This window comes from Astatotilapia calliptera, chromosome 23 (assembly GCF_900246225.1).
Source record: "Astatotilapia calliptera chromosome 23, fAstCal1.2, whole genome shotgun sequence".
In the NCBI taxonomy this organism is placed as follows: Eukaryota; Metazoa; Chordata; class Actinopteri; order Cichliformes; family Cichlidae; genus Astatotilapia; species Astatotilapia calliptera.
In genome coordinates, this window is record NC_039323.1 from 2903515 (window position 1) to 2917989 (window position 14475).

General features: G+C 42.1%; 1 protein-coding gene across 2 annotated transcripts in view; it reads left to right on the forward strand.

The window, feature by feature from the left end:
• The first annotated feature begins 336 nt into the window (after positions 1-336).
• The window catches only part of trabd2b (TraB domain containing 2B), a 78968-nt gene continuing 64829 nt past the window's right edge, over positions 337-14475 (forward strand). For both annotated transcript variants that reach the window (XM_026157668.1, XM_026157669.1), the window contains exons 1-2: positions 337-940; positions 3507-4076. In XM_026157668.1, the coding sequence (XP_026013453.1) occupies positions 827-940; positions 3507-4076 (684 nt within the window). In that variant the 5' untranslated portion in view covers positions 337-826. The remainder of the gene's footprint in view (positions 941-3506; positions 4077-14475) is intronic.

A 14475-nucleotide genomic window follows, 5' to 3' on the forward strand; every position in this document is an offset into this window, starting at 1 on the left:
GGAAGCACATGACAGCATTTGAAATAGTGTTCATTTACATCTTTGAAATGACTCTGCCGAAAACCAAACCAAACAAACCTCTGGACTGCTAGTACTGTGAGCCCTCTGGGCTCTTGGTTAGTGGTGACAGCCCCCCTCATAATAATGAGGTACATATACCCAATCATAGCGCATGGCTGTGGTATATAAACCACTATAGCAAATATTTCATTTAAGATCATTGGGATCAATTTAAAAAAACGAGTTCCTGAGTTCGGGTTATTAGAAAAATATCAGGAACATCGAAATGGAAACTAAATTAACTTAATAAGCAGCTAATGAGAAGATTAATTCCAATCTGCACTGTTTTGGGGGTCTGCGTGGCTAGAGCTGCTTCACTCGCGGAAACCTGTCATTTCTCTATGAACCTGTGCTCCCTCCTCTTAAAAGAACCTGGGCTGTGTGTATTTTGGGTGGGGTGGGGTACTCACTCAGACCGTCCCACCTCCCTCTTTCCCAGTCAAGACGCTCCAAGTTCGTGGAGCGCAAACTCTCCAAAGAGTTTATAGCTCCTGCTTCAGGACTGCACCGGGTTGGAAGGAGCCAAGAAAAATTTAGAGCAGAAACAGATACTTTCACAAGTGGAGTGCGTCGGGAATGGCGAAGAGGCGGAATGGTCCTCTCGCCGACCTGCACATGTGAGCCCAGAGGCCACCGGTAACTTTTTTTTTTTTGTACTTCAAAGGAGACGGGAAACCGGGCAATAACAGAGAAGACAGAGTGGGGAGAAAAGAGAGAAAAGTCCGCTTTGAGCTGACTCCTACAAGTGTCCAATAACATCGACGGGATGGTCGTTCTGCCTGGAATCAGCTGGGTCTTCCTGAGCGCGCTGCTGCACGCTGTGGCACCCTGGGGCGCAGACCGACCGGGCAGACCGAGACAGTGCGACGCTCCAAAGTCGGTGAGTCGTGTTGGGAGGGCTTTCTTAAGTCAGTGACTCTCCGTGTGCACCGGGATGGACGCGTATTTGAAAGTTAATAATAATCTAGGCTACTCCAAGCAAAGATTTGGCCCCGACAAGGTCGTTATTTAGCCCACATAACTGAATGGTGCTAATAACAACCCTACGGCTTTGTGACACTTGTTGTCTGTTCATCCTAAACACCCCTTTCTCTCTAATAACTTCTTTTTGAATTATATGGCGAAACTCCACTGAAGCATTGGGTCACTTTGGAGGGAGATTCTACGACGGGGGGCGCAGAGTCTAGTTTGTCATTAGGCTGTTTTTCTGACTTAGACACTTGTCTATAACAAGCGCAAAGGCTGATATGACTTTAAAGAAAACAGCCTACAATTTCTTATTACTTATGCTTAAATTTATAGTAACAATAACTTAAAGTTATAATAATAATAATAATAATAATAATAATAATAATAATAATAATAATAATAATAATAATAACTTTTTGTGCGTTATGTTTATGTAAATGTTCAGGTATATATGAAAGACCCTTATACTGCAGTAAAACTGTGGAGTGGGGACTTAACGTGAAGGAGACTGCCAAGAGAAACTGTTACCGTTTGCCAACTTTATGGCTGTTTATGTGACAAACGCAAGTGGGAACACCCACGGGTGACTTACTTCATTTGGGAAAGTTTCATTGACCTTTCAGAAGTGATCGTGTTTCAGTACTGTGGCGGCTTATTAAAACACTTATCGGGCATATTGGTAAAATTATGGACGTGGCTTGAACTCGCAGACCGTGAGGAAGTGCCGGAGTGCAGCCCGGACATATTCCAGCTCGGTTAATGTGCTTGCCCAGCCGGCTGTCTGACTTCCACTTCTTGCATTTTCGACATAAAGAGCGGGGGGAAAGTTAATGGCCATCGTGACTTCAAGAATCATATCCAACACTCTTTTCTGTTGGAAAAAAAATACAGCACATGAAAACTGCCCAAGAGCCCAGAAACAGTCCAAAACAAAAACAAAACGCTTGGCACTTGAGTGTGCAGAAGATATTATTAAGGAGTTGTTTACAGATCACAGACTTTGTTGTATTAGGTTGTCCTATAATAGTACTGTTGTCAGATATGGCTGAAGGCTTGCTCCATGTGATTTCTAATGCATCAGTACAGTGGTCTCTGTTTTCTGTTAAGTGTAATTACCCCCATAAAAAGGAACCCCGTGCGTCAAGGCTCGCCAGAAAAGTCAAAGCTGCCTTAGTAGAGAGGCTCTCGCCTCTTTTCAGGTCTTACACGAACACCGTCTCACTTTCCACGTCAAAACGTCTTCGTTTACGGTTAGGCCCAAGTACACGTCGTTAACGGTGGACGTGCAAAATGCTTTATTAGTTTCCGCCCTTCCAAAATATGATATGAATCCCTTCCAAACCTTTCCCGTTACTCTTCGCAGACGAGTGGCCTTGGCCAGAGTGAAAATGAGGTTAGAAACACAGAAACAAACGCAGTGTGTCTGCAAAAAATTTTGCCCTGAAATCAAATATGGTCATTTTGATTTATTTTGTCTAGCACAAGTTGGTGCCAGTAATTACGGTATGTAAATTGCAATTAATTATGATGATTATAGAAACATACCACAAGAGCACCGCTATTTGAAAAGTTGAAATGACAAAGGCAGCATTGGCAGTATGCAGTGGAGCACAGCTGAAGAAAATCTTGATTAAATTTTAGAAATAAACATTTTCTAAGAAAAACTTTATTTTACAGTAATGGGTTTCATCCCTCAAATGCCTGATTGCACTGTGTCTCAGCGGCCAGAAGTTTGATATTGTTTATAAAAGCTATTTTTTGTCATATTTAAATAATGCCAACATCAAAGTCATAGCACATGCAAAGCACATTTGCAGAGCAGCTAATAAGAAACATGTTTTAAATGCAGTAGAGCCTTATATTCATTTAGAACGACTGTGATTATTTAATTTCAATTTTGACATTTCTTTCTATTAAAGACAACCACAACAGTAAAAAGCTGTAACACAAACTTTGGAGACAAAATCAGTGCTGTACTTGAGACTGTCAGCATTTCGTCCTCATGCCCGATGTCAAAAAAAGAAAGTAAAATCCCAAATATAAGTATCATAGTGAGGTCAGAATTGAGTGCAGGTTTCTTTCATGGTTTTTATGAGCTCCAGTGTAGTATATTTGCACCACAGCCCTGAAAATGCTTCCCAGGCCTAAAGAGGCTTTGGCAACCGAGGTATGCACCTCAACAATACACGGGGGTCTGTTTACAGCCCAGAAGGCCCCTCTATAAACTCCCTGACTGCAAGTGCTCGCAGCACAGCCCCAGGCTGACTAGACTTCATACTTCCTGCGGTGTAATTTTAAAATAGTATTTCAAATTTTTAACTTGTTGACCTGAGCCCATGAGCCAGTAAACCACAACAGAGGAAAAATCTGTCACTTTCAGTTTTAATGCGAGCTCTAACATGATGGTTTTGGTGTTTTTGTTTCTGTTTACTGTTAAAATCGTTTTCCTCTTCTTCTTTTTTGTGTGTTTTTTATAGCAAAGTGACATGAACTCTTTCCTTTGGAGAGTAAAGCGGGCACCTCCTCACCCACCTTCTTACTTATTTGGTACCATCCACGTGCCCTACACCCGAGTCTGGGACTTCATTCCCAACAGCTCCAAGCAGGCTTTCCATGACAGCAATAATGTTTACTTTGAGCTGGACCTGACTGATCCCCTGACCATCTCCAAACTGACCAGCTGCCAGTTACTGCCCCACGGAGAAAACCTGCAGACCCTGCTACCTCGAGATCTGTACCGCCGACTCAAACGCCATCTTGATTACGTCAAACACATGATGCCTTATTGGATGACAGCTGACCAGCGAGGTCGAGGCCTGTATGCTGACTACCTGTTCAATGCTATTGCAGGGAACTGGGAGAGGAAGAGGCCTGTGTGGGTAATGCTGATGGTAAACTCACTCACAGAATGGGACGTCCGGTCCAGGGGGACACCAGTGCTCGACCTGTTTCTAGCTCAAGAGGCAGAGCGAATGGGAAAGACTACAGGGGCAGTTGAGCAAGTGGAGGAGCAGTGTCATCCCCTCAATGGACTCAACTTCTCTCAGGTAAGAGGATGAAATGACTGTCTTTGCCTTTATTTTTCCTGTGTGTACACAGCCAGAATAGCCGAAGAAATGACAAGAACAATTTGGTGAAGTTGGAGCATCGTTTATCCTCCTGAAAACATGAAAATATATACACATATACTGCATGCAACTAAGAATGTGGGAGAAGACAACATAAGGAGAAAGAAGTGATTAAAACATGTCTGCTGTAGACAGCTTTATGGTTATGAACGTCCCTCCACCTCACTACACAAACATATTTAACTGCTGAATCTGGAAAAAGGGTGTGAGAGAGTACACAATAACACACTGAAGAAGGTGAGAAGAGAGGAGCGCTCTCTCTCATTTATTAATGCAGACTGTGTGTCAAGCTCTCTGCAGTAATCCTAAACTCATACTGCAATTTGAGAGGAGTGTAATTACCAAATTACTTGATCAACAAAACACAGGGTGCATATGCATTTTTAATTGATTGTATCATGTAAAAAGCAATGGAAATATGTTTCTATTTAAAGAATTAGTCAGCAGCTTACTTAAAATAGAGGCTGTAAAACATTTTTCAGGGCATGTGAGTTCCCAGACAAAACTCTATTGAGCCTCAAAAGAAGGAGTAAGATGATCTAATAGTTTTTATTCCCTAATGCAGCCTTTTGACAAAATTTGAAATGAGAAATCTGCATGTGTGTTCACAAAGTATTCATAATCAAACACGTTTGCGTGGACTGCCTACACACAAAGGCATGCTCTACATGTAAAAGGTTCATACATCCATGTTGACTGAGTAATGCAAGAGAATCTGTGAGGGCCTGAACCTCCATGCGAGAGGACGGAGGGCTCGGGAGCTAATTTGAGACGCAGCGGGCTTCCTGCCTCTCCTCTTTCATCAGCACCTCCTAACTACGCTGTCAAAGTCGCGTTGCATGCCCTGCACATGCCTGAGAGCTTTACTAACCCTAGAAATAAGCTAGGGCAGGCACACTATGTTTCTCGGGAGAATATTGCCACTGCCTTTGGGAGTTTTTTTCAGTGTTTATGTCTATTATGTGCCGTACAGGTGTCGTTTTCTTATTACCTTAAGGGTAATAATATGTTTCCTGTTTTTAGTGTATTTAATGTTGATCTGCATTTAGTGCGACAGTCACTGCCCCTAAAAACAACACTGCTTAAATTACACCTAAACATGGTTGAGAAGCAGCACACGTCCAGTTTTAGAAAATAGCGTTTATGTTTCTAAAGAACCTTGACTTGACTTTAATCTTTGAGATGTGTTTTTGCATGAAAAGGCTTTAAACAAAATCATATGACGATCTTTCAAATTCAGATAAGCACATTAAATAGAACTTTTATCACAAATAATTTGAATTTCACCCAACCTGTACATAGGCACCACCGACTCCAGAGCTTCCAACCCCCTTTGCTTCCAGACATGTATGAGAACAATCCAGAGCTGAACTGAAACTGACATGGAAACCATTATTCTCAATTATAATAATTTGTGATTTAATCTGAACACTATGGTTGATTGGATCCCTCTACGCTTGACTATAACAGCGATGAGGTCAGAAGGATGGATACACCAAAAGTTGAACAGAAAATGCGTGGGTGGGAATCAGGGGAAAGAGAAGTGAAACACCAGAGAGAGAAAGTCAGAGATACATTGACTAAGGAGGAAGAAACAGGGGAAAGACGGCGGAGGAGCTGCATGGAGAGTGACCGGCATCTTGTTGCTGCTAATGCTAATCTGAAACATAAGCAAAGGGAGAGCTAAAATGGGAGTTACTCTAAACCTGGCTGGCTCACAGATAATTTGGTCCCAATAAAAAGTACATTTTTAACACCATCCCATAACTCTGACTTTACAGAGAGGCTCTTAAAAACGTGATCACTGATCATTTATCACCTATCACACTGTAGGTATCTCAGTGGAGGGCCCGGTCCCACTGTTACAGTACCAGTACAGTGGACTCCTGGGAGATGGGTGGTCTCGAAGCACTGCTTTGTGACTCATGAATTTAGAGGAAGCAGTTTTTGGCTGAAAAGTGGTACGGCAAATATATCATCCTCTCTGGAATAGGAGGAGGAGGCATGTTTAAAGCAGTAATCTTCTGTTTAGTGGTGGTGTTTGTGGTAGCGTGGGAGGGTCAGAGAGATATCAAGTATAGCAGAACCCTCTTTAGACAATTGTGGTCTAACAAGAGTGCAGTTTGTCTGAGACCTCTCTCTGGTCTTTTTAGATGACAGAGAGGTGTGGATGTCTCTGTGAGAGGCAGTTTAAGGCTGTGGAAACAAAGGCAGGCAGGGTGCATGGTTCTTCTCCAGTCCTTTGAAGGCCGATGTAGGTTGACAGCTGGGCGGTACCAAGTGCTTTCAGCGCAGATTGGAAAAGGCTGGAGACAGTGCAGTCAGCAGAGAGAGTGTACACTCCATAACCAACACTCTTTGTATGTCTTTTGTTCCCTCAAGGGTAGATACATATATTACATAATGACTTATCAAGTAAATGCCACTATCACCATAATAATAGCAACTGTACCATGTGTTATTAATGCACAACATCAAACTCCACTGGCTTATTTGCACCTAGAGTCTGTTCATTTTTGGAGTTGGGACATGGAAGAAAAATTGATTTAGTCCAACACTTCTTTTGGGAAATTTGGTGGTGGCGCTGGCCTGTGATAAGCAACAATATTTACTTTGCCTGGGTCACTTGGCAGCTGAGACCACTGGACCACGTCAAAGGGAAATTGCATCGTATCGGTGGCGCCTTTCTCCTGGGCGGGGGTCATGGGTCATGGTGGGAGGTGGTAGCGGAGCCACAAGCAGCAGAGCGGTAAGGAGACTGGCAGTCTGCTGAGGTCAGCCTGGGCACTGCTGAGCAGGCAGACAGAGACCAGTCTGATGGAGTCCCTTGTTCAACTTCTGACCATTAGTTTCCATCAGCTCAAGCTACTTGCGCAAATAGAGAGCGAGAGATAGATGACCGGTGACAGATTCGAGTGCCGTCACCTTAGGCTTGAAAGGAGATTGGGTAATGTTATTACGAGACGGGAGGGTGGTTGGTGAATCCAGTTTCCTCTGAGTAAGAAGGCGTTCTCCTCCCGATTAGGAGGCGCCCTGTTTACAGATGCAGTGACAGTCTGATGTGTCTATTTCAATCAGTGCAGCTCCTGTGGCATTCCTCTGCTAGAGCAGACATCAGCCTGAGGCTTTCTGCTGTGCTGACGCTGCAGCCTCACACATGCTGTGGTCACAGTGGGGTACTTTCAGGCCTGGGGAGATGGCCAAAGTATCACAACAATGTATTTCTTTATGGTAAAATAATGTGCAAAGTGATGACATTAAGATTTTCCAACATGTGCTTGCAAACATATAATAAAAAATACACGATAGCAACCGCTGAGTTTACACACAGCGACCATAAAGTGAAACTTTTGTCTGTCTGGGAAAAAAAGACATTCCTTTTAACAGTGTTTAGACTTTTCCCATAAGTCACTACTACTTTATATGATATTAAATATGATTTGTGTTTGGTTTTCCAATTCAGACTGATACAAATCAGCAATTTTGAAGATGATTTAAAAGCAGTGAAATGGTAAAAATAAAATACAGCCTTTCGACGGCGAATGACTTTTTCTGTGGGGATACTGAGGTTTTTGGCTGTGCGTGGCACTTAGATGATGAGCATTTATAGGCGGTGAATGTAATATTGAGAACCCAGGGTAATGAATGGCTCCAAAAGCTGGGCGAGGTTTACAGAAATGAAATCAAAATAAGATTCTCATGCGTCATATTAAATGATGAATGATACTTTGATTTGTGTTCCTTGGACCGTGTTCACCTAAACAGCACATCTTTAAAGGGTGGAATTAAGCAACCAACCTTAGCCATATCCAAATATTTACATTGTAAGTTTGGGTTTAAAGAAATTGTGTTGGCCACAGAGGATGACTGTCTGCACTATACTCTAACTTCCTCTGACCTCCTCACTCTATTTGGGTCTCTGTTGCCTTCTTCTTCATTCCGTATCCTTTTCTCTGACATGTCCCGAGGCTCTGGTTGTCCCGCTTCTCACCTATTGCTCATCCGCACACACAAATCCAAACGCATAGGCTGAGTGGAAAAAGGAGAGAAGGAGGAGGAGGAAAAGCAGAGATGGAGATTGTCTTTAAAGCATGCTGGTGATGTGCATTCCCTCTTTAAGCGTGACATCTGAGGGTGGTTTACATTGAAGCTATAATTACCTGCGCGAATCTGTTGAAAAACTGCAAGGCAACACATATCAGGCTGATCATCTGGTCCTGTCGGCAGGCAGAAGGCAGTCCCTCTGCTGCACTAATGACTTAATAGGCCCCTAAATGACCAAATCGCCCACTGCCATCTAGAAGCACTTAGACAATTATGTACAGGCCAGAACTCTGTAGGCTGAGGGAGGTACAGAAGCAGGATGTGGACAATGTGAAAACAGGAGCGGCGTGCTTGACAACAGAATAGATCACAGTTCTTGTACGTGGTTCGTATTTTTACAGTCATTTTGCGAGACAAAATGTTTCTTCTGTGGTGTTCAATAGCAGGCTGCAATCAAGAAGTAATGGGAGAATATTGCTACAAAAATCAATCCACTGAACTTAAGTGCCGCAATTTCAGTGTTTCTTTTAAGTTGAGAAAGTTAAGCAAACTCTCGTTACTAAATAAATAAGAATACCCCAAAGCGCATGTGTTTCCAGGTTTGATTTTTTTCCTTGGATCTGTAAAACTTGGACTTATGAACAAGATTCATTAATCAACAGTGTACTGTTAACTTCAGTCTAACCAAAAAAACCTGTAAACCCATGTGCTCGTCTATTAACTCGGTGCAGTATCTCTATTCGTTGCTTCCAACAGAGTTCACGTCCCTTCTCCCTCTGAGTACCTGAGAGACCTGAGGTAATGATTCCACCACATTGTCGCTAAGCCGAGGCAGTGAGTTAAGCACGGCAGGTTGAAGCGCTCTTCCATACTTTTGAATTTATTTTGCCAAAAGCCTTCCCTCCTTCCTTCGCCCACATTCTCCCTTTGGTGGAGAAATGAGGGTTTCTGTCAGGGTAAATTGTAGAGACCTCTTGTCATACTGTGAATTCATCTAAACTCCACACTCTTCTTCACTCAGAACAATGCTGCTGATCACACACACACACACACACACACACACACACACACACACACACACACACACACACACACACACACACACACACACACACACACACACACACACACTATAGCCAGCTTCTCTATAATTATTTTGTCATCCTAACTGTGGAAATTGCAGTAAATCTTATGGCGGTTGAGAATACTTTCCTGCAGGCAGGTACACTCAAAGAAACATTCACAAGCACACATATTAAACTTTGATATTTTCTCATCACAATAAGGGAAAATTGATTTTCATAAGGCTGGAGGTTGCTTTCTATGGGGAGGGCAGGTAGTTTCCAGGGTGGCTGAAGTCAATCTCAGGTTGTCTGGGCCAGAGGCTGATTGATCACAGACAGGAATGTGACCGACTGATTTCCTCAGAGACCCACTTGGCCCCTCTGGAATGTTGTTGTCTTTTGGGACATTGTTGTTTTATAACCTTTGTTTAACCAGGTTAACCCTGCTAGATCTAAGGATCAGGGTGTGAGCAGCGCAAAAAGCTACACTTTCGTTGTAGAAATTTCTCTCATAATTCTGTTCTTTCCTGATGCATATCTTTAATCTTCATGCCTAGATGGGATAAAACAGAAAACAAAATAGATTTGCTAGTTGTATAAGGTTCAGACAATATTTTATAATGATTTTTATCATAACTCAAGGATTTTATGGGTGTTGGGCAACCACCTGCTCTAAAGGTACCTTTAGTGTGCCACAAACAATTCTCTTAAAAGAGATTTCCTGGTGTTTTGAACATGGTGGTGCAAATCCCCCATAAATATTTAACTGGGAGGAGATCTGGGAACTGTGAAAGGAATAACATATGACTCTTATCATTTGTTTTTATAGCCATCAGCCTTTTCTTTGACCCTCATATGCCTTCAGCTATGAACAGTGCCATCCTTAAAGAGACCACTTCCTAATTTTAATGCCCATCTAGGAATTGGCATTGCAAATTAGGTTAGGCAAATAATCCTGTGTTCTGCGGCATGGTTCGTGTCACATGTGTGTCTACACAAATAAATTAATGTTTCAGTTTAGTAAAAAAGTTAACAAAAAAACCAAAAAGCAATCTTCAAAACAGAATCCCTCACAGAAGAAAGGGGGGCCACAGAGGGCTTAAATCTAATTAGACATAAAAAAATATCTTGCGTACACATGCAAAGCGTAAAACAGTAGTGCCTGACAACTAACTAACCGGACATTGTGGCATGTCAGTATCAGCCTGAAGAGGTGAACATGGAAAAATAGATTGCCAGCGTGCCATGGCATGCAACTTTCCATGTCAGATACTTGGTGGTCCAAGATGAATTCAGCTTCTCAGTCAGCCTGTGACATCAGCCACACATACCTCACACACCTCTCACACACACTGGTGGCCAACAATCATAAATAGGTGCCAGTAGGGAGCAACTGTGTGTATGAGTGTGTGTTGTGTGATGCAGGCTTGTCAGGATTAGGTAGCATTAGCGGAGCCCTCTCACTGAACTCAGTTTTAATGTGATTCCTCCTTTCTACCCCCAACGCCCTGTCCCCATTATACACAACCCAGTGGAGCACTTCAGCTCTGCTTGTACCCTGCCCCTCTAACGCTCACCTCTCTATACCCCCCTTCAGAAAAACATGTTCAAGCTCATTTTCACTCTCACACCCTTTACCTGCATTATCCTGTAAGTCAAATAATATTTTTGTAGTCCCGCTTTTTATGTGTTTTTGCAGTCAGACTTGTGGGGCACATGTACGTCATTTTTTTTGGCAATACTGCGCGTCACACATGGCACATATTCACACTTGGCTCTGTGGAGTGTAAAACAGATTTCCTTCTGCTAGAAGTCTCATATAGAAAGCAGTCATTTGTATGCAGCAAAAATACAATTTTCATACTCCAACTTTCTGGTTCAAGGGGAGTAGGTGACCTGTGAGAGTTAAGATTACCTCCATTCAATAATGTAGATGTAAGATGGCAGGTGAGCGGCTTTCTTTGACAACAGTGGCATTTTTGTAAACTAAGCAGAACAATATAATGCATCAAATGATCCTGTCTGTGAAAAGTCAGCTAGTCAAGCTCTCTGATTAGCATTATGGAGGCAGGGGACATGATTACAGTTCAATTCTGTGAATTCAAAAGACATTTACCTGCACTGTTCTAACATGAGAACATCTCACAGACTTTGTACCACAGAGCTGTCAGAGTAAAGACTGTGTATTTTCTGAGACCCTTGTTACATTGTATTCACATCAGTCAGGTTTTGTGTAGAAAAGTTCAGGGTTGTAGTGAATAAAAATTATAAAATTATAATGTATGTAATGTTTTTGTCAGAAAAAACAAAAACAAATAACAGAACAATTTCATTCTAATGCTATTTTTTTCTGTCTCTGACTGAGAATGTCTCTCAGCCAAGGTGAAACGACCAGTTGGCTCTCTTGAAGCAAGGCTCCACTCATAAACTTTATTAGGGAGCACATAAATCCTATAGTCCTATCATCCCTTGAACAGTTGGATACAGTTACTCCCTTTGCACACCTCTAGAGGAGTACCTGTGAGCTGAAGCAAAACCAGCAGAGAGAAAAGCATGCAAGAAGTAAGTTAGCGGTAAGGACCAGAGGGTAAATAAACAGACAAGACAGAAAGCAGATAATCAGAAAGGCAAGCAGGCAGGAAAGAAAGAAAGACAAGAAGCAGGCGAGCAGGAGAAAGGATCCAGTACCATTAACAACACTGCAGATGCTCTGGTCTGCAGTGTTGTTAACAACATTTTGCAGGGATAGATTACCCCAGAGATAAGCGAAAGCACAAACATTGAGCTCCAAAGGTCAAACTAAGCTTAGCCACTAATTTGAAAAATGCTACCTTCTGCCCAAACTTTCTTCTCGCCATTGCAAATCTGTTCTCAGCCACTCACAGTGCTGTTGCCAGGTTCCTTTCTGTTACACATAACAAAAGTATCTAGACTATATGCGTCTGTCTTTGCTAACCACCTTTTTGAGTTGTATTTTTATAACACACCTGGGTATAGGGTTCTGAAGGTTGATGCACAGCTACTATGTAATTAGACTAAAAACTGTATTGAGTGTAATGTGAACCCATGTATACAGTTAGGTGAAATTTTTGGATGCTGACTCAGATTTCACAGTTTCTTACACCACTGTCAGTTTGAAATGATGCAATTGGAAATTAATCCCTAAAAAAGAGGGAACTGTGTACAAAGTAGCAGCAATACCTGTGAAATAGCTGTAAAACAGCATTTAGAGGGTTTATTTGCACCCATAAATTTAACCAAGAGTCTGCACTTCACCTGCATCATTTCAAATTTATTGTAGTGGTGTACACATGTAAAATTCAGGCACTGTCAGTAGTTTCCAAGCCAGACTGAATCATCGGGATTTATCTGCTTCTGTTTCAAATTCTGCAACTCGTTAGAATAGATTATACCAGTAAAATACAAAAATGAGCTTTTAGCAAAGACCATAAGCATCCGATCAATAAATATATTGTTTTCCTATGAGATTTTGGTCTCTGTTCCATCTTTCCAGTTAGAGTTCACAGAACTTTTCCTGAGTTAGACTGACTGAAGGACTAGGTTGGCCTTGCACTTGCCCTCTGGATGACCCCATTCCTTTGCCTTAGGCCCAGTTTCTTCTCCGTGCCCCTCACACTGCAGTTGAATGTGACATTTTTAGTTCTATATAACGACGCAGGCTGGAGTCAGGTAGCCTTTGCAAGTTTGGGTTTAACAAGCTAAGCTGTTTAAGAAGTACATGAATGGATGAGGATTATTTCTCTTTTCTATCAGGTAAGTACAGCATTGGGACAATGATGAAAGTGAACGTAATCTCCAAATAATTTGCTGAACTCCTTGGCTCTCGTTCTGCAAGCTTATAGAGAAATTCCTGTCCTTTTGGTGTTTTAAAAGGATAATAAATATATATGTATATATATATATGTATACAATAAAAATTGGCTGCCCTGCTGCTGACGTCTGACCCGGTCAATCCTTATCACGGGAGAAAGGGCAAAAAAAGAGAAAAGCATGGAAAAGGCGATTATGAAGAAAGAGAAAATTGAAAGGATAGGGACACCCAGTGAGTCAGGAGACGAAGGAGTCTCCATGTCACTAATTCAAACTAGAGGGAGTGAAGAGGAAAATAAAAATGCTCAATTTGGTGGTACTGGAGAGAGAACGGCAACAGTAACACAGGAATACTTTCTACACTTGATAGCTTCCCCTGTGCCAAAATAAAAGACAACAATAATAAACTGGATGCTGCTGTGAAGTAACTTTCTCTTCTCCATTTTTGCTTTTGATTGTTTTTTCCCCCTGAAATGTTCTTTCACATCACGGTTAATTTCACCTGTCAGTCACTTGCACCGTTTTTCCAGCAAAGTTTTCTACCTTTCCCAAGGCACACACTTTCTTGGCATCCACTGGAACAGTTTAAATATAATATCAAACATATGGCAGAGTTTACAGAACGTAAATGAGATGAGAAATCAAATTTATGTAGCAGGACTGTGGTCTCCGAGGGGTGCCGTTGTTTAGGGAGAGCCTAAATGACGGGCAGCTGTAATTACAGCCACAAAACTGGTGCGAGAGATCAGAAGATGAAGGGGATGGTTTAACTGAGAGAACCAAGAGGACAGTGAGGATGGAGGGAAAAGCCCAGGGGAATATTTGGGGTGAGTGGGAAGGGGAAGAAGCTGACAAAGAGGGTCTCTCTCAGTGGGTGGCTCTTTTTCTCATTTTTCTTCCTTGGGCTCTCTTGTGGGTGTGCATCATGTGACGATGTGTAATTGGCCTGTGGTCACACCAGAGTTGTGCAAACAGATTAGCAGGGAAACATGTCAGCCTGAGGGGCTGCGGAGGTGAATGTGTGTTTTGTGTGAATCACAGATGTGGGATTGTGTGGGAAATGGTTTGATGGAGTAAAACCTATATTAATGGTGAACAGGTGGGGCAGTTGACTTTGTCACAGACAAATTTTTTGTCGTGGGCACTTGGGAAATGTCTAGAGTTCTCGGGCAGTCTTTATGCACAGTTACACGCACATATAATAATACCAACACATGCATCCATACACAAAGACTTGCAATGCTTCATTTTCATTCACTAAATTGAATTATGTCTGCACTGTACTCATATATTCCAGAGGTTCAGTGTGGTTTTAAGCACACTGGAGATTACAAGCCTTGCTCTCACTGCCATAAAGCCCAGCACTGCAGAAACTCAAC